Source organism: Neolamprologus brichardi, chromosome 8 (assembly GCF_056152115.1).
Source record: "Neolamprologus brichardi isolate AB-2024 chromosome 8, ASM5615211v1, whole genome shotgun sequence".
Lineage (NCBI taxonomy): Eukaryota > Metazoa > Chordata > Actinopteri > Cichliformes > Cichlidae > Neolamprologus > Neolamprologus brichardi.
In genome coordinates, this window is record NC_142111.1 from 18,601,540 (window position 1) to 18,625,011 (window position 23,472).

At 39.1% G+C, this 23,472-nt stretch overlaps 1 protein-coding gene and 1 long non-coding RNA gene across 3 annotated transcripts; both read right to left on the minus strand.

Moving 5' to 3' along the window:
* Positions 1 to 5,423: 5,423 nt before the first annotated feature.
* On the minus strand, positions 5,424 to 6,863 carry LOC102786460 (uncharacterized). Its single transcript, XR_436895.3, has 3 exons — positions 6,812 to 6,863; positions 6,295 to 6,384; positions 5,424 to 6,217 (listed from the first exon to the last, which is right to left on the minus strand). It is a non-coding gene; the product is annotated as an uncharacterized LOC102786460 (long non-coding RNA).
* A 1,790-nt stretch (positions 6,864 to 8,653) lies between these two features.
* On the minus strand, positions 8,654 to 20,517 carry sncgb (synuclein, gamma b (breast cancer-specific protein 1)). 2 transcript variants are annotated; one of them, XM_087844744.1, is made up of 6 exons: positions 20,113 to 20,517; positions 16,480 to 16,521; positions 13,954 to 14,081; positions 13,096 to 13,113; positions 12,281 to 12,322; positions 8,654 to 11,036 (listed from the first exon to the last, which is right to left on the minus strand). In XM_087844744.1, exons 1-6 carry the CDS (start codon positions 20,231 to 20,233, stop codon positions 11,028 to 11,030), a joined length of 360 nt encoding a protein of 119 aa, XP_087700870.1. In that variant the 5' UTR covers positions 20,234 to 20,517; the 3' UTR covers positions 8,654 to 11,027. The 2 variants fall into 2 exon arrangements, with proteins under 2 accessions (XP_087700870.1, XP_006791079.1); XM_006791016.3 differs by lacking the exon at positions 13,096 to 13,113 and having other exon boundaries at positions 20,113 to 20,371.
* Between the last annotated feature and the right edge of the window lie 2,955 nt (positions 20,518 to 23,472).

Sequence of the window (23,472 nt, forward strand, 5' to 3'; positions counted from 1 at the left end):
GAGTGCTTATCAAGTAATTTCACAAAATAATTTTTAGTGTTAAAGTCACAAATAATCAAATTTTATTGATTTCTTTCAGTACAGAGGACCTTAGATCTCAATGGTTACACACACAGATATGAAGATTTTTCAAAACAAAACAGTCAAAACAGATATATGACTATATAATGTTTCCTCAGGCAGGACTGTTGAATGCTGGTGGTATGACATCTTAATTTGAGTGGCTAAAGACTCTGAATCTCAATAACTGTGAAAAACTGATGTTCTGAAAGACAGTGTGCTGCAGTACTGCTAGAATCAAGACAACATAAATTTTATTTTTACGTTTGTAACATTAATTGTATCCTGTAATGAATATACCATATTGCACCACTAGAGGGTGGTGCAATATGAGAGTAATAAGAGAGTAATAAGAAAATAAGAGAGTAAAGTGCAGTCGGGAAAATGTAGAGTTGTGCTGCATTCATTAGAGAGCACTGTTCTTCGATGATGACTGATTTATTACCGGCTGCTGCTACATTAATCATAATATATTTTCTTTTCCTGACACCAGTCTAAAGCATATGTATGTAATGAATAACAGAAAGAAGTATTGCAAATCAGAATAAAATATCCAGTAATTTTTAAACACAAGAAAAAATCTTTTATAACCACTTATTATGAGTTCAAATACCCATGTTGATTTCTCCCCATCTAATGTACTTAAATAACAGAAAAGTGAGGCTCTGTCTGTCCCTGCTTATTTTATTTTACTTAGACTGTTTCTGTTTGTCCTGATCTTTTGTTTCAGAATCAGGTTCTTTAACTTTCAATTGCTCCAATGTTTTCCGCACCTGTTCTTATCTTCTCCTGTTTACGTTTTGTTTAATTGTGTCAAACCTGTTCTCAAATGCATCAAGGATTTCATCTTTACCTTGAATCACAATGATTCCACTGTCAAATATAGACACAGTGCCTCCATCAGAGAGCTCAAGTTTGAGTTTGTTGTCCATTCGAATAGCCCTGGATTGAGGGTAAGCTTCTTCTATTGCAGCCCTGTAGTGTGCTCCAGATTTGGTGAAGAAAATGAGGTTGCATCTTACACCAGTTTGTTTTCTGTCTTCATAGAGAACCTCTGGGTTTTCCAGAGGTTCTCTATGAAAACGACGAACAGGCATCTATAAAACATAAAGCAATTATTATTTTTACACAATTTCCTGTTCCACTGATAAACTGTAGATGTGATGTGGTGATATACATGTACCTTCAATGTTTCTTGTTCTGTTCTGAATCGAGATCTACTCAACTTCCAGGTGAAAAGGTGTATTTTCCTTACACAGCTCCTGCAGTAGTCGGTTCAGACTCTGAGTTCCTGTAAGTCTAAAACTGATCAATTGTGTGAAGTGGGTGTGGTGCCCTGTGGTGAAGGAACTCCTGTTAAACAAAGGGACAAAGGGAATGTCCAACGATTAGATTTTTGTATGCACTGTATTTTATTTCTATAACTTAGCAAAGGCAAAGCAAAATCAATATAATATAAAATAATATTTTATCTTAACCTAACCGATCTGTATGTACCCGAATGCTCCTTTTGTGACAAGACTAAATCTCATTCATTTATGTGGAAAACTGAGTTAAACTCCCACCTGCTCAGTGACTACAAAACTAAAATTCTTCAAATCTACAGACTGAAAGACATTTTCATATTTATAATATATTATGCAATACACTTACTTTTCCTTGACATCATTGTAAAACAATACATATATAATAATATATCTAACAAACGGCCAGATTTAAAAGAGAATAAAGATTATAAAAATATTGCAAGTCAGACTTAAATATCTAATAATTTTAAAAAACACATTAAACACAAGGAGCAAAAACTTTAATATTCACTTACTAATAGTTCAAATGTCCATATTGTTTCTGCTGTTTCCTGTTATTGTCTTGTTGTATCACATTTTATTTAGACTGTTTCTGTTTGTCTCGTCCTTCTGTTTCAGAATCAGATTCTTCAACTTTCATTTGCTGTAACGTTTTTCTCATCTGTTCTTCTTTTCTTGTGTCTACATGTTGTTTAATTTTGTTAAACATTTTCTCAAATGCATCAAGGTTTTCTTCTGTACCTTGAATCTAAATCTTTCCACTGGGAAATATGGACACAGTGCCTCAATCAGAGAGCTCAAGTTTGAGTTTGTTGTCCATTTGAATATCCTTGGATGCTTCTTCTATTGCAGCCCTGTAGTGTGCTCTGGAGTGGGTGAAGAAAATGAGGTTTCATCTTATACCAGTTTGATATGTGTCTTCATAGAGAATCTCTGGGTTTTTCCATCAGAGTTTCACGTTTGAATATTTTCTTTTCCTCATCGTTCATTCCTTTAGGTTAGTCAAAACGACGAGCTGGCATCTAAAAAAACACAAAACAATTATTATTTGTATGCTGATAAACTATTTAATAAATTCAGCACTTATAGATGTGATGTGGTGATATAAATTTACCTTCTTGTTTTGTTGTAAATTGAGTTCTACTCAACTTCCAGATGAAAAGGTGTATTTTCCTTACACAGCTCTGAGTTCCTGTAAGTCTGAAATTGACTGATTGTGTTCTTATCGTGGCTCAAGAGTAAGGGGCGATCGTGGCTCAAGAGTTGGGAGTTCGCCTTGTAATCGGAAGGTTGCCGGTTTGAGCCCCGGCTTGGACAGTCTCGGTCGTTGTGTCCTTGGGCAAGACACTTCACCCGTTGCCTACTGGTGGTGGTCAGAGGGCCCGGTGGCGCCAGTGTCCGGCAGCCTCGCCTCTGTCAGTGCGCCCCAGGGTGGCTGTGGCTACAATGTAGCTTGCCAGTACCAGTGTGTGAATGTGTGCGTGAATGGGTGGATGACTGGATATGTAAAGCGCTTTGGGGTCCTTAGGGACTGGTAAGCCGCTATATAAATACAGGCCATTTACCATTTACCATTCTTAAGCTGATGATGAAGTAATCAAAAGCTTTTATAATAAGTAAAGACAATTGTCTCCGCTGTGGCAGCACAGATGTAAATCCTTCCAAATGTCTTCTGTACTCTGGGTGCACAATGTCCGTCTTCTTTTCAGATCTTTTAAATATCTCAAAAAGTGTCAGAAAAAGGCAGGAATGTGTTACCCACACAGGGGTCAATCAGTTTCTTGTATAGTTTTTCCAGAGACTCTGGAGTCTCTCCAGTTTTGGGGCTGTTTTTCTTAGCACAGTTTGACACACACAAACACAACACACACACAGACACTCACACTTTCAGTCCTATTGGACCATTCAGTGCTTTCCTGTATTACACAACATGCCTGAACAGCGCTCTACTGCACTTCCTTTTTCTATCAGCTCATATTTAAGTACTTTCTATTCTATTCTATTCTTTCTATTCTATCTAGTCTTATTTATAACATTGATTAGGTTTATATCACATGATGAATGAATGAATATGCATGAATGAAAAAGTCTGGAGACAAGTTTTGTTTTACCCTTTAATCCTCGAACAACAATAAGTTAAGATAATTGTCTCCGCTGCTCTCCTAAGGCGTGGCAGCTCAGATGTAAATCCTTCCAAATGTCTTCTGTACACCCAGAGTACAATGTCCGTCCTCTTTTCAGATCTTTTAAATATCTCAAAAAGTGACAGAAAAAGGCAGGAATGTGTTGCCCACACAGGGGTACACGGTGATGCCAGTAAAGCAGTTTCAGAGTTTCTCCAGAGTCTCCGGGCTGTTGTTTGTTATTACAGTTTGACACACACACAGTCAGTATAAGTTACAAACACAATTAAAAATTACAAAGTCATTGCTCTCATCTAATAAAACGTCCAGCTCAAAAAAACACTATTATGATTTACTTTGCTTTTTGTATTAAATTTGATGATGAGATTTACTTTATTTATTGGCCTTATGAAGTTGCTGCCAAGTTTGAGATTGTTGGCCATTTGTGTAGGTTTGGATTTGGGGTGAAACTTTCTATAGCAGCTTTGCAGCTGTCTCCAAAACAAAAACGTCAGGATTTTCATTCATAGCTTCAGTTTGAGTCATTTCCTTTCCACATCTGTTGTTGCTTTTGGGTAGACAAAACAATGAGCAGGCATCTAAAAGTAAAGCATAAAACAAAATCATTGTTTGTGTGAAATTTTATGTAAATGATACATGCTCAGTTTGTGTGTGTGTGTGTGTGTATGATGTGGGGAAGTACCTGGTTTTTTTTTTCTTGCACAGACAAATTCAGACTCTAGATTCCTGCTCACGATTCTTTGACGTCACCACCCAATAGAATTCATTGTAAGTTTCACTTGTTATTGGTACAAAATAAATTGAACTTTAACCTTTTTTTTTGCCATCTTATATAAAGCTTCTCCCCAACAAACCATCCTACTTTGGCAAAACATCCTACCGTAAGTAGTTTATGCACATTTCTGCTGTCACAGAGTAATTCCACCACAAAAGTAAGTAGGTATGACGGTTTGCCACTTAACTTTACCCATCAGAGTACGCTTGTAGCTCATATTCATGAAGCCAGGATGGTTGGGCACTTACTTTTGTGTCGTGCACATGCGCAGAAACAACGGGTAGGATGGATTCCCAGAACACCGTATCCTAAAATTTAAAAAATATATTATTTGAATAGTATTGTGTCTTTGTTTGGTTTAAGAAATTAGAAGATGTCAAGAGATTCATTCTAAAAGACACTTCTTCAGCTGAGAGTCTGAAAGGTAGAAACACACTGTAGTTTTTACTTGCAAGGGCGGTCACAGAGCGCTCACACGAGAGTGGGGGCCCTGTGATGTGCGCGCTCTGTTCTTGCACTTGTCTTTATTTATACACAAGAAAAGTAATACAACAGTCAATACGTCTATTCATAGACAGAGGAATGTTAGTGCGTATGCAAGTGTATGTGTGTGTGTGTGTGATTCTGAAGGACGCGGCCCCTCTTCTTGTTAGGGAGCGCAGATAAAAGTGTCCAGCTCTCCTCTTCCTGGTAGGAGTGAAACTGCTTGTTCAGCTATTATCACTGTGGGAAAGAATTTATAAAACAGAAACAAGTCTTGTAGTGGTCATCATGCAGTATTCTATCACATGTAAACTTATATCATTAAAAGCTTATACTGACTACTAAGTACAATTTTCCATCGACAGAAGACAACCAGTCAAAAAGCCACTGCTCTTAGTCCAGCCTCTAAACTGCTGTCATTATAATTTTATTTTATTGGTTGTTTTGAAATTTCATTATATGGAAGCTCCTTTTCCATTAAGTCAACATGTATCCCTCCTATACAAAAAGTTTCAAGAGAAGGATGGTGGAGCTTCTCTGTATCCAGACAGAAGAATGGAGTATCTAAAACACTCTGAAACCTGCACTTTTAACCCTCGCAGATTACTTATAACAAGTATGACTGAAAATAAGGAAAAGAAAGAAATGTTTTTTTTAAATGTTTTAATTTCCAAATTTATTTTGAACAGGTGCAGTGAAACAAAGAAAAAGTAAAAATTTCCAAGCACAGTAAATCAAATGTTCACACATATCATCTTGTCAATTCAAAGAAGAAACAACAACAACAAAAAAACCCCCCACAAAACTGCAAACATGCTTCACAACAAACAGCAGTTCTGATTTACACTCTACAGATAAGGTTTGATAACATAATATTTCATTATATGTGAGCTGTGGAGGGGTGGTGCTTTTTAGAGGCAACTCGCGACAACTGTTGCTTCAGGACAATTTATATTGTAAGGTGAAGACCTTGCAATAACACAGAGAAAACCCCAACAATCACATGACAACCAATGAGCAAGGTTGTAGTTTTTTTGTTGTTACTTTTTTAATGTCAACTCTTTCATTTTTTCATTTAGGTCTTCTGTTTTTGGATCTTCTTGCTTTACGTTACTTTTGAGTTTTTCTCCGAACCATGTGGGAAATTCACCCCTTTTCTCATTTGAAACATATATCACACATTCTCCATTGCTGTGTAACATTATGGTGCTTTTGTCTGTGTCATATTTGTAAGTGACTATTTTCTCAGTTTCATCACCAAACTCCTCTTTTATCCAGTTTCTCCATTTTTCTGGATCTTTAGTATAAAATTGGTATTTGTCGTCTTTCAATGCTCTTTGATTTACAAACAGCTGTTCGGGTCTGCGCGCTCTTTCTTCTTTTCTGAATTTCTTTTTTTCATACTCTGTTGCTCTTTCATTGGGATAGACATATTGTTGAGGAGTCATCTAAAAGAAAAGATAAAAATTGCATGAGCACATTTATTTTATGCCATATCCTTAGAAATCTTGTATTCAGTGCTCACAGTTCCACTGGTGTTTCTTGTGTTTTCTGCCATTTCTTTGAATCAGTTAACTTGGTTTGAAGAAGAGTCGACTGATCCCACAGCGGCTTCCTGAGTGCAAAGACAAACCTTGATCATTTGTACCAGATGTCATATGTTCTGTTATTCAATTTAAGCTGCATGCAAGTCATAAAAAACATTGCCAAAACAAACAAACAAAACATGAATGAATAACAGTAAATTACCTGAACTTGCACATCCTGGTGTCTTAAAGTCTAAATAAATCTGTTTCCAATTAAAAGTGTGCTGGTTGAAAAGCTAGTATTAATAATTTGTCTTGCAACCCTGTTTACCTTTTCCCTCATAATGATGCCCGTGGTTACACATTTACTGTTTTCAGGTGTTCCCACGGTAAACTTTCAAATTCTGTTTTTTTTTTATCCTCTATTATTTTCAGGTTATGGTGTCATTAGAGTGTTTCTGACTGTAAAATAAACAAACAGTGAGTTAAAGACATATAAAAGGATCTGTTACTTACGCAGTGTAGTGCTTCAGGCAGAGTCTGTGATTTTGCCGTTTCTCGAGCGTAGTCCAAGAGAAATGACCTGATGACGGCTTCTTTTCCCCTTTTATATTTTCTCCCTTTTTATTTATTTATTTAATTTTTACAAACAGCCAATCATAGAACAGAATCAGTGTTCACCATGGACTGCAAATAAATACAAATAAATGTGTTTCTGTAAAACAAGTTAATCTTCCCCTTCATACAGTTTAACCAGACACACACATTAAAGTTTATTGAGTGTTTTTTGCCTGCTAGCTGTAGTATGTTTAATACTAGAGGAGGTTGCCATGGTGAAGTGGGAAGCGTTTTCTTCATATTACATTCAGATGTTTGCGCCGTACAGGGTGTAAGATGACCCGAGGGATGGACTAAAGAGCCAAAAAGGAAGTTTAAACCACCATCCTCAACTGTTTGGACCAATCATGTTAGCATTCTGTTTTTATGACACATCAAAGTATTTACTGCCGGGATGTGGTGCTCTTTTCTTCGTTTGGGTCTCCTGAGCAAAAGAAGAGACATGGAGTCGTTTTGAATCAATAAAAGCAATCAGGCAGTGTGAGCACTGCTGCTAGATAGACTTCTTCTGCTGTAGTTTAGTACTTAAAACCCTTTGTACATCGTGCCTCATCTACCCTGATTTACATAATCACTTTTTTCTATGCATAAGTGTTTTCTATCTAAAATTCACACACATTCTCTCTACAATATATCAGAGAGCAACTTGGAGTTCATTGTTTGCCCATGGTGTTCATTAGGTGCACACTCACTGTTAGGTTCTATTCAATGATGTGAATAAGGGTGGCATGTTGGTGCAGTGCTTAGCAGTGTCACTTCACAGGAATGTGGAATTAGGTGAATGTGGCTGTAGCATAAAATGCTTTGGATGGTTACCAAGATGAGAAAAGCTCTACACAAGAGTCAGTTCATGCATTTAACACTTCTAGGGCTGGGCTTATGTATTCCATCATTATAAAGATGTCCTAAAAACTCCATAAAAATCTTTATTTGATCCAAAGGTTCTGATAAGGACTAAAAAAAGAGCATACTTTGCCCATACTGGCTTCATTGTCCCTGTTAAATGCAGAATTGGATTTAAAATCCTTCTTGTCACATACAAGGTCTTGAATAATTATGCCCCATCTTATTTTAAAGACTTCATAGCACTGTATCATCCCACTTCACTCAGACTGTGTTTTTTGTTCCTATAGTATTTAAAAGTAAAATGGGAGGCAGAGCAACGCTTGGAGCAGAGCAGCTTCTAGTTTGGATCAGGTGGCTCCAAATCCTCACTCAGGTGGCCCAGGGGCTTCCCATGATGCACTGTGTGTTTCTTCTTCACTCACCTTTACACATTTCTCTTCCACAGCATGTTTTTATCCTGTCTTCCTCCTCTAACCTCAACCAGCAGCAGATGGGAGTCTCTCTCTCTCAGCCTGATTTTACTAGAAGTTTCTTTCTTTTAAAAGGGAGTTTTTCTTTTCTTCGATTCCGCTTCCTGAAGAGCAGTTGTCTAAGCATTTCACTGCATATCGTACTGCGTATGACTGTGTATGTGACAAATAAAATTTGAATTTGATTTGATTTTCTACTGTTGCCAAACCGTTGCTCATAGCAGATCATCTGACTGTTAGGCTTTTTCTGTTTTGTCTGTTTAACTGAAGGATCCTGGCAAATATAAAGCGCCTTGAGGCAACTGTTATTATGAGTCAGCGCTATGTAAATAAAATTGAACAGAAAAATTCCCATGGCCTCGACTGCAAGATCAAAATTAATAGAACTTTTTAAATTCTTCAAACAAATTCTTGACACCGTAGCTGGATTTCAACAAAACCTTTTTAATTTCATTGGTACTGTTTATAAAATCAGCGAGTCTGCTTTGATGCCAACTTAAACGTGGTGTGTGAACCGTGTTTGTGTATTTGTGGAGGGATTCGTGGTTGTGTGTGTGTTTTTAGTGTGTACTGTGATGTACACGTGTGTGTGTGGGAATGTGAAATTGCTTGATAAGGCAACATGCAGTCATCAGTTTCCATTGGCCTCAAAGTAAGAACACACAAACCAGGTCCAGACACAAACACACACACACACATTTTGCTGGCTGAATCCGTTCTGTGTTAGCACACACACACGTCCATGCTCACATACAGTACATGTAGACACACAGTTTTGCAGGGCAAGCAAGCTGTGAAAGGTGTCATAACACTGAGTGACAGCAGAAAGAAACGATCTGATTGGTTGAGACAGTTGAGGGGGCGGGAGCTTCACAACAGCCAGATTTAGATTGTGTGAAATAAAAACCATCCTAAAAGCTACTACATATCCCAGAATTCAAGCTGTGCACAGAACTACACATAAAGCTGATCTAATTTTTAAACCCAAACCTTGATTATGCTCTTTTAAAGATGAATGAATAAGAATAACAATATTTTCAACTGCAATCCAAACAACTGACAAATGTCCCATCTGCTTGTTTCTCTCGATGGTTTGCCAAACAGTGTTACAGAGACTAAAAAGCAGCTACACAATAGCAGAAAGTGATCTTATTTTCTCCTTGAATAGTTATTTTGAACATTTTTCACACTATCCAGCGCAGATTCCTTTCTGAGAATTACCCTTGAAGAAGTTATGTGTCAGGCTTTTGTGATGTCTTCCAACTCGGGACTACCTGGAGGAAATTTCTTTTAATTTGGCACAATCATTCACTTTAAGTCAAGCAAGAACTGCAGCTCATTTAAGAGTCAAAGGTAAAATTCACAATCACCATGCAAAACTTGTTTCTGGCTTTAACTAAATAACTAATTTAATAACTACTAATTAAATAACGTCTATCAAAGTTTTACACAAATGTGAAGCAGAATTAAATAATGAAGGTGTGATACTTGACAAAAGCTCTTTTTTAGCTGTAGTGAAACACTATAAGTGAGGGATAAATATAACCGCAAGGTGCCAATTTTTTCTCTGTATGTAGCTTTATTTTGAAGTTGCTGAATTTTCTGCAGATCAATCAATTTTAAATACAGTTACGTGTTTCTGAAACAAAACTAAGTCAGGTTCTTTAGTGCTAAAAGTTGTTCACATATGAACTCATTGTTACAATGGATGTTGCTGAGCGCTGAACTGCTTTGGAAAAAGGACATTCTCGAATTTTAAACTAAAATTATTATTATTACTTTTATTTTTGCGGGGAAACTTCCCTCTCAGTCAAATCTGATTAAACCTAAATCCTTAACTAAGTAGTTTAAAGTAATAAGAGCTTTCTTCTCATTAAATCTGCTTTCTCACACCTCAAATATTTAAATGTTATAGGAGTTCCTTTTAAAATGTTGCCTTTGCTTTCTCATGCATCACATGAACACATTTCAAGCTGCTGCTCTGACAGATGAATATTGTCTATTGCTTCCACTGTATTAACCCTAAACACTGAGTAGAAACACACACTAAGCCATTCAAAGCAACACAGAACAGCTGCTACTCTAGATTTAACACGTCACGAGTCATTCTACACATCTGTTCATGCAGTCTACTCTAACTACTTCACATGTAACTTCAACATCATCAAAGCACATTTTCCTGCACAAGCCTCTGGAGATTTGCTCTATACAGCAGCAGCTACACATGCACACACATACACAAGCTAACACTGGTACACAGACGCACTGACTGCAGCTCATCCACCCTCTCATGTCTTGCCTCATTCGCACACTGTGTTATTGTTCACACCAGAATCGTATTTCCCCCCACTGTGACTCATTCGCCCAAAGTGCGAGTCAGTGCCTTAACGGCATGTACTGTATGTGAGTGTTTCATGTGTGTGACGAATGATGGTGTGTTTCTTTTTTGTGTGTTTGCATGTGAGATTTTACTATGGGTTCATGTGGCAGAGCAACAACACCAGGATCATATCAGGACACCACTAACACACAGATGAGGCAGGGGCACGAAAGCTTCAGGCTGCTTTAAATTAGAGGGGAGGAAAGATGGCGGTGAGGACCACAGGGGGAGGCACCGGGGAGTGACGAGACTGAGCGGGGAGAGAGGGGCGGTGGTGCAGCATCCGGAAGAGTCTGTATTAGTTGATTTTGGTTCCGTAAAGTCACAAAAAAATATTGTTGAACATCTGGAGTCTGGTACAGCGAGGCAAAGGGGGAGGCGAGGGGCAGGTGGAGAGCACGGGAGGGCCTGAAGATGACTAGTATCCCTGGAAGGGAGGAAAGAAGAAAAACATAAAAACACAAATATCAACAGTGGAAGACATTTTTTATTTGCTTAACACTAGAAAACATCAAGCATATGTTAAAGATCATAAAGAAGTATTCCTCTTTTTGCTACTTAAAATTTCCATACATTCATATTTTAGATGATTAGATTTAGAGTTTTGCATTCATAGTTAAACATGAAACCAGCGGCTTCAAGCATTTTTCTGCTTGTGACTTCTTACTTTAAAAAGGCAGCCAGAAATCCTCATCATATCTGTGCAATCGCTGATTTGTTCACAGCATCATCAAACAACTTCCTTTTAAGATGGTTTCAGTGTTTTGCTGTCATTATAAACGTGCGAGCTTCTCTTTTTCTGCTAATCCGGTTTGTGTTTATTTAAGCCTTGGATTCTGGAGACTGGTACACAGATTCTTTAGGTTAGATTTTATTATTGTCTAAATTATGGTTTTACTCAATTTACAAATGCATTTTGCTTGGATGTTTGATCTTTACTAAATTACTAAACGGACGTACAGTAGCAGCTTGATCCTTGATAGTATAGGATATGCAACGTGATACTGAAACTTACTCTAGTGTATTTAAAATGAGAATGGATTCCTACTGATCTGCCTATCCATGCATTTTAAGAACTGAAAATACATTTTAAAATAATTTTGTCTTAAAGCCTGGAGATGTGTACAGTAAAAACCTGTATAAACTAATTCATCTGTTAGTTGTACAGTTTTGTTTTGAAATCTCGAAGCCTGAAATCTGCTTTGTCTAACTTCTACAGCTCATCTCTTCTCAACACTAGCAGCTCCACATTAGTTACCACTAGAAGAATCATAGACTGCATATAAAAGATCAATGTGACCAACATGAAATTATCCATTGGTTCGGCCATTACTCTTTTTGTGTTTTGAAAATAAATGTGAGAAGAGAAGAGATGATCAGGCTGAGAAATGCAGGGACACTGCATGCTTATATATTAGCAACTTGTAAATCACAATGGAGGCCCACCTTCAAGCACACAGTGCTTTATTGTCTGTTTGACTCTAACTGGGATAAAACTAACATCATGTTGGAAAAAAACGAAGATATGAAACTAGTCATTGAATCTCATCGGGATCATGGAAACTGGAAACTGGAAAGAAAGTCCTCTGTATAACAAAGGTGTATGTGACCGCTTTTAATGTATGTGTTTTTAATAAAATACATAAAATAAAATAAATTGTTTCATCTTACCTCTCCTCCTTCCCCACCCTGTTGCATTCCTCCATATTCTCCCTGTGGGAGGAGAAGACGTTAATGTGGATGGATTATAAACACGAGAGAGGTGGCGTGAATATTTCAGCAAGGATCAAAGAATGAACTGATGGCACCTCTAATTCAATAAAGCAGTTACATTATTTCCAAAAAGCATGCAGTGCCATTGAAAGAGCTCTTATCATCATGCGCAAGATTTTTCAGGAAAGGGAGAGTCAGTTAATTAATTATAGCTTTCTAAGATGTCAGAGGAACACTTTTGCCTACAGGCTTCTGATGCACAGGCCTTACAGGGAAGCAGTTCAGAGCATGCCATAAGAATATTCACTGCCTTGTCTGATGTTCTAGAGATGTGGCTTAATGTTGCATAGACAAGCTACACGGTTAGAAATGAATTTTAGTATCACTGGAGCCTAAAGTATGCAACTTAGTGAGCATGAGAGGAAAATGTCTCAAATATTCAGAGGAAGAAGTCACAAAGTTATTTTTTATGTTGTATTACAACTTGGATTCTTCCTGGAAGCATGAAGGGTTTAATCCAAGGAATAAATTCAGGAAGCCTTACAGAAGCTTCTGTTTCCTCCCTTTCCTCCTGAAGCTCACTGAGTTTGTTGTACACTATTAACTAACGTTCACGCAATCCAATACAAAAGGGTTTCTACAGATTGTGTACACCTAACAGACTGTTAGCAACATGCACAGTATCCCCCCCCCCCCCCCCCCCCCCCCCGCTTTCCTAACCCTCCCGATTTCTTTATGACCTATGACCCCAAAATGTTCTGTCCAACTGGCACCTCGTATACAGGCTCCTCCTATCAGGGAAACAAAAAATGAGACACAGACAACACAAACAACAAAATGTGAGAACAGTAACACAAAAACAAAGCACAAGAAAAAAAAGCACTGGCAAAAAATTATAACAAAAGAACAGCACACAAAACACACGACAATAAAGACATGCAGAAAAGACACAAATGTTAAATGTAAGAACATCTAACATCTGACAGAGAGTTCAACGTATAAGAGCAGAAGGAGGACGATCAGTTCCAAGAGCTCCAAACGACATTAGAGTGGTAATTCAAAATTTTCTTATACAAGTTGTAATACAAGTTTATTGCAAATGTGTCACAGTTATATGTATTTTATTATTTCTTTGCTTAAAAAAACAAGCAAACAACACAGTGATGACATAAATAATAATTGAATCCGTAAATATATAAAAATTTATATTTTTTTCAGGCTGTGGAAAACTGGACAGACAGAAAAATCCTCTCACAAGCAGATGGAGCCACAACGAACTTAATTTACTTAGAGCAAATAAATGTAATTAAAGTTTCTCAACAGAGTGCTGCAGTAAAGAAATCTGATTTCTTTGGTGTCCTGCAGTTGTTTGATGTGAGTTCAGGGGAAATGGCTCCATCTAGTGTTCAACTTCAAACTAGCATTAAAGGATCAGTTTCAGGCACAATTTAACTTAAATGTGCAGCTGACACTTTGTTCAGCTCAATCAATCCCTGATCCAGTTTTAAAAATGAAGTTTTCAGCATTGTTACTGCAGGAGAACTCCGGTTCCCTTCTAGAGCTGCAAAGATGCTAATGAGTCAAACCTATGAAGAGTGTTGGTGCGACCCACAGTAACCATGGTAACTAACCTGGTTGACCAGCCCGGTTGATGCAGCAACGTTCTCGACTCCCTCCACACCCGCCTGCGCCACCTCGTTGGCTCCTGCAACCGCTGTTTCTCCGACGATGTTGGCCTGATCCACGGTCCTGTTGGCCACTGAGACGTGGAGAGCGAAAGAGGGTTAGTGTGTAAACTGCGCTGTGAGAAAACACAGTCCTGATTTTCACCTTGATGTGAAAATCTGTGCAAAGCTCTTTCCAGGACTTTGAAAAGATCAGATGGGGATGGGACAGGAAATCAGAACATTTGATCAGGAAAAGTGGTATGCAGTATAGACAACATATTCAGATTAGTGTGTAACCATCTGCCCTCATACAGGTGTATTACCTGCCAAGTAGAACTGTAAATAAATATTTACACCTTTTTTCTCAAGTAAAATTCATAACCCTGCTGAAGTAACCTAAGAGTACAAAGGTTTTAGCAATTAAAGTACCTAAAGTAAAAGTACTCATTCTACAGTGTTACTTGAAAATAGTTCATTATTCTCTAATGATTCATTAATGTGTGTTGTAAGCTATACAACAAAATACATTATATCACATAACGTAGCTTTTTATTTCAAGTACTGCAGAGTAGAACTAGATGGTATCATAACAAAGAAGTACTTAAAGGATAAGCTTGTACGTCACTTGAGTGATGTGAATGTATTTTCCAGTACTATTTATCCTATAATCCTATTGATGCTTTCATCTAAGGCTACGTCCACACGTACACGGGTATTTTTGAAAACGAAGATTTTCCGTTTTTGTTTATAAAAAAAATCCCGTCCACACATAAAAGCCAAAAACGAAGGAAAACTAGGAACATGCTGAAGCAGCAGGTGGCGCTATATTCCTATCCGTGTAGAAATGTTGGCCAATCAGAAGTCAATAAGCCTGGGTGGGAAAAAGTAAATAAAGATGGCGCATAGAAGCAGAACTGAGTCGTATGTGTGGAGGGACAGTAACTGTGTGTGTATATGTAAGCATTTAAACACTGCAGAGAGTACAATTAACAGTAACAGTATTGTAGAAATTCATTTCACCGAAACAATAACGTGGCGCACAGTGTGACGTCAAAAAAATGCGCACACCTTTGACACTGCATTTTCTCTGTTTACCTCATCCACACGTAAACGCAAAAACTGAGTTTTTAAAAAATATTCACCCTGGCAGGAGTTTTTAAAAATCTCCGTTTTCAGTGACCGAAAACGCCGTTTACGTGTGGACGAAAGGTGCAAACGCATAGAAAAATCTGCGTTTTCAAAAATACCCGGGTACGTGTGGACGTAGCCTAAGAGGGTTGGGCAACAGTAGTCTACCACAGTGACCCTAACTTTAGTGTGGAGTAGGCTTGGGCGGTGCCACCTCATGGCCCCCCCTATGGAGACACCCCTGAAACTAAGTTGATACATTGGCCTCATTCGAAATCACAGAAAAGCCTTTTCACATATATAATTTGCTAAACCAGCAAGATAGTGTTATTCACTTTTATTTTCTTTATAAAAATCAAAGTTTAAAAACATCTTGAAACCTGAAGTTTGTCTTTCACACACAAATGACGCTGTACTAAGAGGGTCCAGAGCAAACAACATCAGCCTGCTCGGTGGAGGACAAAGTGAAGTCTCCAGATCCTTTAGCACAACTGTAATGTCATTATTTAAAGTAACACCACTAAACATTAAAATCTGTTATTATCTGTATAGATTAGAATAAAATCAGGATTTTTCTTATTTCTATTTGGCCATAGTATTATTTTAGTAACAAGCAATGAACCACATTTGGGTCACCTGGAAGAGGACACCTGGTATTTAAACACATTTCTGATGATTGTACCTCTAAACATGTATCCAATGAACAGTTTATTTGTACATACTGCTCTTACCAAAATTCAATATTTATTTATTTTCATATCTTAAATTTCGAGATACAAAAAAGATGTAATTTGAGAAATCAGATGTTACCCTTAAAATCGAGCATCTACAGAGCATTTAAGCCTTTATCTGTTCAAAATAAAAGGTTATCATCATCATCAACATCTGCACCTGCTTGTTGCAAAATTAAATTGAGTGTCACATACAGTAGGTGGCATCTGTGCTTTAACAGAAATATTTTCAAACTTTATTTATGTATTTTTTATTTTTTTCGATTTTACTAGAGAAAAAAACTTCAACAATGAAGATTAACTGACGGTTAACCATCCCACCTACCTATGTTATAAAACATACCCTTGTAGCCATCTGGGACTCTATACCATTCAAGTGTGACTAAGAGCTCCTTGTTCTAAGAACCAGAGTGTTTCAGCACAGTGCTTAAAGGTGTAGCCATGAATTCAGTGCTGAAGTATGAATATATTTCGATGTTGTTTTTGTAATAAGAGAAGGGATCATAACGAACTCTTCGGAACAGCAATCACTTCATATTCAGACAATAAACCTCTGCATTCTCCCCTCAGAGGTTTCTGTTTCTATGTTTATATGATCTTAATAGTGGCTCAAACATGCAGCTTTTCTTACCTGTGTTTACTGATGACACCACTCCCTCCTTTGTCTTACTCCCTGCAGACCAAAAAGGAAAAACAGACTCACATTCATGTACATCACTCATGCATGTTTCCTGTAAAATAAAGAGACACATTTCACACGCCCTGTTTGTCCTGTCTATGGTGTCTTTCCTCAGTAAGTAAAACAGTCAAATGAAACATAAACTATATAATAGATTTGTATTAATGAATAATGTAGGAATAAGATCAATGAGACTTACATTATTAATAGCCTAATAGTAGCACATTTAATACACCAGTGCATTAAATGTTGTCAGAGAAATATCATAAAATGTTGACAGCAGATATTGCTTATGTATTTTTGGACATTTCTCAGCTGCTGTTGCCCCTTTAAACTCTGACATAACATTCCCAAGAGTCTCAGCTCAGCGTGATCCATTACTGTTTCTAAAAATACATTCACAGACCTACTTTTGCTCACAGTTTTGTCAGCCTGACTGGTATGTTGTGCGCTTTCCTGCGTTCTCAAAGGGTTTTGCCTTTTTACATTTTTTAAATAAAGTCTGGACTGTTTAAAGATCCTGTTATCTTTACCACTAGCTCTAAAAAAAGCTCCTTTCACTTGGAAACATTTTATTTAATTGGAAGTCATCCTGTGAATGGGCTGCGACAGCCGCACGTCTCTGTGTGTGCCTTCCTGCTTTCCAGCCCTGTGCTCATTACAGTATGATCCCAGCAGATTAAATTGTGGTTATGTAATCTGCCAACGTTAGGGATGACGGGAGGGAAGTATCCGTGCTAAAAGATAAGAATAGTAGAAGGAGTGAGAGGAAGGTAAAAAGGAACTAATGGAGGAAAGGAAGGCTACATCTGCAGATGAGTAAACTGACTGCACTCTTTTTTTTAATAGTCACATAGATGCAGCTGCTGCCATTTACAGTGTCCCACATCCACTCAGCCTTGCTACCTTCTGCTTCCCTCCATCTTTCAGCACGTTCCCCGTGGTACATGAGCCACGTGCGGGGTACTGAGCAGTACTGCAGTACAGCTCATCGCAGGCTGCAGTGACACAGCTTCTTTCTCAGTCAACAGGGGGAGCCCCCCTCCCGAGTGTCACTGCACGCCGTGACTATTTCAGCTGAAGAGCTGATCTGCCAAACAACCATGCCTGTGAAAGAATACATGACTTCTGAGGAAACTTTGCTTTATGATTTATCAAGTAACTCATAAACATCTTTTTGTAATAACGCTGATTCCAGCTGAAGGTGATGCACAGGACACAGCTGATCAAATGACAAGAATAAGAACAAAAACGCAATTGTTGAAATAATCCTTGTAATAAATTATAATCCTGATTGGAGGCATGCCTGAGTACACAAAGACGGCATGGATTAGAGTGTTTGAATGCATTTTTACCCATTATGAAATGATGCATTAAACACGGAGAAATGCAGCTTTTTTTTTCCAGAGGAGGATTTGCGCTTCAGCAATCCTGATGTGGTGAAAAATCCTGTTAACTGTGAATCCTTATGTGCTCTCAGCTAAAGAAAGATGCAATTTTACACACCTATATATAAACAACAACATGCTGTATTACCATATACATACAAATGAAAAAGGAAATTCATATTCCTTATTGCTAATACATCGTGTTAAATTTACAGGGCAGAAAAAATCATGCTAATTGATTTCTTTCTAAAATAATTGCTATATATGTTGGTATATTTTCATATTATTGCAAAAATAAACACCCAGAATTTTTAGATTGTGTATTTTGGATTTTTCATGAATCTCTTTAAACAAAAAATTGTAATGAAACCATCAGTGATTACCAAAACACCAAATTAAATCTTAAAAGCAAAAATAAAGGGATTGATAAAATCACATGAAGCTAAATCTCTTAATTAAAAGTTAAAACTTGAGTTTTGGAGCTGTTTTGCGGCAGAAGCTTTTAAAAATAAATTAATAAATCACTGAGCATGTTGCTGTGTTTGTCCAGGTCTGGCCCATGTGGTGGAAAGCAGGCGTGCAAACCTTGATACTGTGTACTGACAGCCACATGCTGACGTAGGGCACTCTGCTGCAGGTGGATACAGTGAAACCATTGACACTCTTCACTGATCACATCCCCTCTCCCCCTTCTGATCCTCCCCCTGTGATCTGCGTTGTTCCCTCTCTCTCTCTTGCTTCACTTTTACCTCCTTTCTCTTGTTTCCTTGAGCTTGTGACCACTGTCTACTTCCTGGAAGATCCAGGGTTTCTTTACCCAGCAAGTCTCAGCCCTCCGTCCCAATGTGTCACCTGTCTTTCTCCTCCACGAGCCACGAGACTACAAGCTCAAAGCTTTTGGTGACATAACACCCCTCCCTTCTTTTTTTTTACCCCCTCTTTTCTCACTGTCTCTTTTTCCTGCATCCCTCCGTTCTTCCACGTCTCCCTGGGGTGGGTGTTTTGTGAGCTGTGGGGGGTGGAAGGAAAGAGCACTCACTGGGAGGCCAATCCTGCTGCTGTGACGCCACAAACTAACACAAGCATGCAAATGTTTTTGCGTCCAGCACAAACCGACGAGGGTAGAGCGTGCGAGAGAAGGAGGGTGGGGGTGGGGGTGGAGGGGTTGTGATAGAGAGAGAGAGCAAATTGCTGCAGTGCTCAAATGATCCTTGCCCTAACTCACCCCTCCCTCTCCAGCTTGTGCCGTTGACTTTCCCTTTTTTTTTTCATCATTATGATTAAAATTTTGTAGTTGCTGCATGATGGTCAGACAGAGCACTGACAGGATAGACAGCAGACAACGATGGAGCCCTCCACTCTGATCGTTCCTCACCCACCCTCCTTACTTTTGCACCCCCTCTGGCCTGTCCCAGGTGGTGTGAAAGCCTGCTGCTTGGGATAACCTTGAAACGTGACGCAGTAGCAGCGTGAGCTATAATTAAAGTGCAGGAAACAACAGCATCTGTGCAAAGCACCCGAGGTAAAATATAAATGAATCATTTTTCTTGGGCATATAAAATTGTATTTCCTCTTACACTTACATCATTGCTGTGAAATGATTTAAATGCTTTTTATAACACTTTTCTAAATATATTTTTTCTTTTAATTATGAATGTAGGTCAGCTCTATTCTGTAAATTTAATTAAAAAAAAAAATCAGATAAATTGACACTCTGGAAACCAGTCCATCACTGGACATCCCCATCCAAACTGCTTCACAGACCAGTGATTTAAAGTCACGCTGGTCAGGTGATGAAAGCCCGAGGAAGCGGCGTCACAGAGCTCTGCAGTGACCTCCTTTCCCTCCTTTTGCTCTTCTCTTTCGCTTTCCCCCCAAACATCCACTGATCACTGTCCTGCTGCAAAGCTGTAACCCTCACTGTCTTTTCCTCGCTGTTTCTCACTGTCCACCCTCTGGACCCTGCACCAGTCCTGCAGCAGTATCCCACCAGCACTCACTCCATCCCCTCCTTCCTGCCTTCTCTTCTCTTTTTCCTCCTCTTCCTCTCTCTGTTCTTCTCACAAGTCTCAGACATGGATCCCAAATCATATGATGCAAAAAGTACATGAAGTAATTCCACATATAGACCAAAAAATGAGTGCACTTCCCCCCCGCAACCCTCCAAACTCTTTTTGCTGCATGATATGTTACATACCTACATACATTACCCCCTCCTTGGTCTTAGCTGCTGCTTCCTCCATGCCAGCTTTGGTCTTCTCTGCGGCGGCCACCACCCCCTCCTTGGCCATGGAGAACCCCTTCATCAGTACATCCATGTTGGGCGATGAAACAGTTGGGCTCCCCTGCTCCAAATGGGCCTGGCTGGTTGGCTGGCTGGTGCTTACAGTGAGCGTGCAGAAGTGATGCTGTGAGATGTCAGAGTGTGTGGCTGGGTGAGTATGTGTAAGTGCCTGTTTCCTGGTGGCTCCTCCTCCCTTTGGTGCTCCAACAGAGGGCTGAGAGGAACACACAGCAGGGCTACAGCACTCAGACTGAGAGAAACAGGAGGGAGGATACAGCCAATATGTAAAAAGATGGAGAGAGGAGGAGGAGGAGGAGAGGCAGCCGGATGCTGCAGCATTTTCAAGTCATGCTGCAACCCCGCCCCTTTAGTCATCCCTCCACTCTCGTCCATCTTTTCTTCTGGTGACTCTCTCTCATGCTCAGCTCAGCCTCCGGCTATCTGTTTGCATATTTTGATTGGCACGCTGCTCTGGGCACACCTTTGTAGATGCTGAGGCTCCATGCGCTGGTTACATAACCGACAGAGCCTCTTGTCAGATCATATGCATCGTTAAACTTTGCAATGTAATCTGCAGTTGCATCACAGAGCTTGTCTCAAACATTTGCTTCCTTTGTTTTTAATTTCTTAGCAAAATGTTCTTAGTCGATACTTATTATTTATATGCTTGTCTATTCTTTTTACATATAGTATTGCTGTTTATATAAATGCTTTGCCATCAGCTCAGATTTATTTTTATTTTTACCACTTGAGCTGAATCAGAATGCATTAAGAAAGACAAAGAGAGCATCTACAGCTATTTCTGTGGTTGTGATTGGAGAGAAATTGCTTTGTCATCTTCACCTGAATGAGTCACAACAGCCCCGCTCTTCCTCCTCCTCCTCCTCCTCCTCCTCCTCTTTCTGTTTCACTCAGACATGCCGATTCAGCAGTGCAGTGATTCTGAGTGACATTGATATCACAACCAGGGTTTGAAATGATCCGGAACCTTCAGCACCTTCAGTCATTAAATCTGAGGCAGGTTATGGTAATTTTCCGTGTGCTGCTGCCTGGTGTTGCTTCCAGTGAAAACATGGAGATATACTTGCTCAGTAATAAAAAACAAAAACGTCCCACGACCCGCTACACCCTCAACACATCCTTTTTTCTTCTCGTCCCTGTGATGCGTTCGCGGTGCACATGTAAAGTTGGAGTGATATGCAGTGAAACGCACAGGAGAAGAAATGTGAGATTATTTTCAAAAGCCTGTTTAGTTTAGCTTTTAAATTACACATTGGATCCGTACTTGGTATTTTGCTGTTTTTGTGAAATATCCTGCAAAATAAACTGTACTTGAATAATAATTTTGTGTTAGTCAAAGGTTTAATGAAGATACTAGGCTACATTGATTAGTTTGCGGTAGTGTAATAAAGAATACACTGATTCACTGTATTGGACTGGTGCAGAAGAGGCTGTGGTATTCATGTAAGGCTGTAGGAAAGGTAGCAGACATCGACTTCTAATAAAGGTGATGATGCACACTAGATTCAATCACTGAATTCTACTTTATATTGTGCAAATTGTTGGATATCAGCTTGTAAAACATCTGCAAATCAACGAAATGTAATCAATATCAGAGTCATGTGACTTATCTACAGGTTATTCCTCATCAGCCAAACCCCACTTTACACAAGCTCAATCCCCCCCCCAAAAAACCAGTTGTTTGATATTAAAATGTTGGCAAGTAAGACGATAATTATATGCACTGTATAATACTAGATAAAGGAAGGGATGAAGCTAGAACACCGTGATCCATGAAGCGCTGTTTTGCTGTTGCAGAGAGGCGGAGGGCCCCTCCTTCAGGTCTTTGACTGCCCTCTGGTGTTCACAGCACTCATCGCATCATGACGCAGCATTATGGCAGTGATGGGGGGTTATTTAAACTTCAGCTGTTAAGTCATAAGATGTATGATCATCAGTCACTGATACTGTTTGCAAATCTTTTGTAGCCAAGTCCAAGTCAACGTGCACGTCTATGAACGATAAACTTTACCTGAAAAGAGCCTTGCTGGTAGTAAAAAGTGCACACAGAATAACCCCCCTTCATGCAGTTCCCCTCTGCTCTGTAGAAGTTTTCTTTCTAGAAACTGAACTTTTGGTTCTATATTTTAATATTTTTTGTTGTGGCCTCACTGGTCAAGTCCATGTGTGTCAGTTTTCACCAGAAAGTGCAGAAACATTAGCTAGTTGGTCGGGGAGCGATTAGCAGAAAAACACAGCCAAATATCTTTGTCATGTGTTAGTGAAAAAACAGAACTAAAGAAAGAGTTAATGTTGTTAACCCCTGGATGCTAACTCACTGCCACAGTATACACTGCTAGAAAATTGCTAAAAAAAGGGGGATTCTAGAGTACAGCATCCAGCCAATCAATCTGGTCTGTTAAGTAGCAGAGGGAGTTGTTTTTGCTGCTTTGGTATCAATCAACCCAGGATCAACCCAGGACCCACTGCACACTACGCTGGTGCAGTGGGTCCTGGGTTCCTCCTGGTGCACAACAATGCCCAGCCTCATGTGACGAGAGTATGCATGCATTTTACTAACCTAAATCCAATAGAACGCCTTATATTTTGGTCCGCCTGACCCCTCCCCCCCAGGTTACACTAAACGCTGTCCAGGAGTTCAGTGAGGCTCTGGAAGGAGAAACCCCAGGAAACCTGTCATCCCATTAGGAGCTGTCACTGTTATGCATGCATATAAGCACATGGGGGCCATACAAACTACTGAGCACCATTTTGAATTGATAATTTTCTTTTCCACAAAAAATATGGTATCCTTTCTTTCCTAACATATTAACCAGTCGATGTCCGTATAGATATCCAGCGAGGTTTCTTTTTCCCATTGAGATCTGCTATGTTTTCAGTGTTTTATTAATTTTTTTTGAGAAGTGAATGTTAGAAAATAAGAAAAAGTTTAATGGCGTTGCCTTAAAATAAAAGCTGAAGATTGTGGCTCCACATGCTGGGTTCATATCTAAGGCTTTGTCAGCCCTGTTATCACAGCTGTGCCTGTGCCAGCGGTGCCACAGGCAAATAAACAATCATCTTATTATCCTGTCAAAAGCTGTTAGATGCTCTTTCGTTTTTTTTGTTTTGTTTTTATCCTGGTTTGCAAAGTCAAAGACTGCTTCTGCTTTCCCATCAGGAACAGAAATGACAGGAAACTCGATTGATGAACGTCTCAATCATAGCACCACACCGTGTTTCCAGCGCTTTACAGCAGTTCATTCAGCCGTA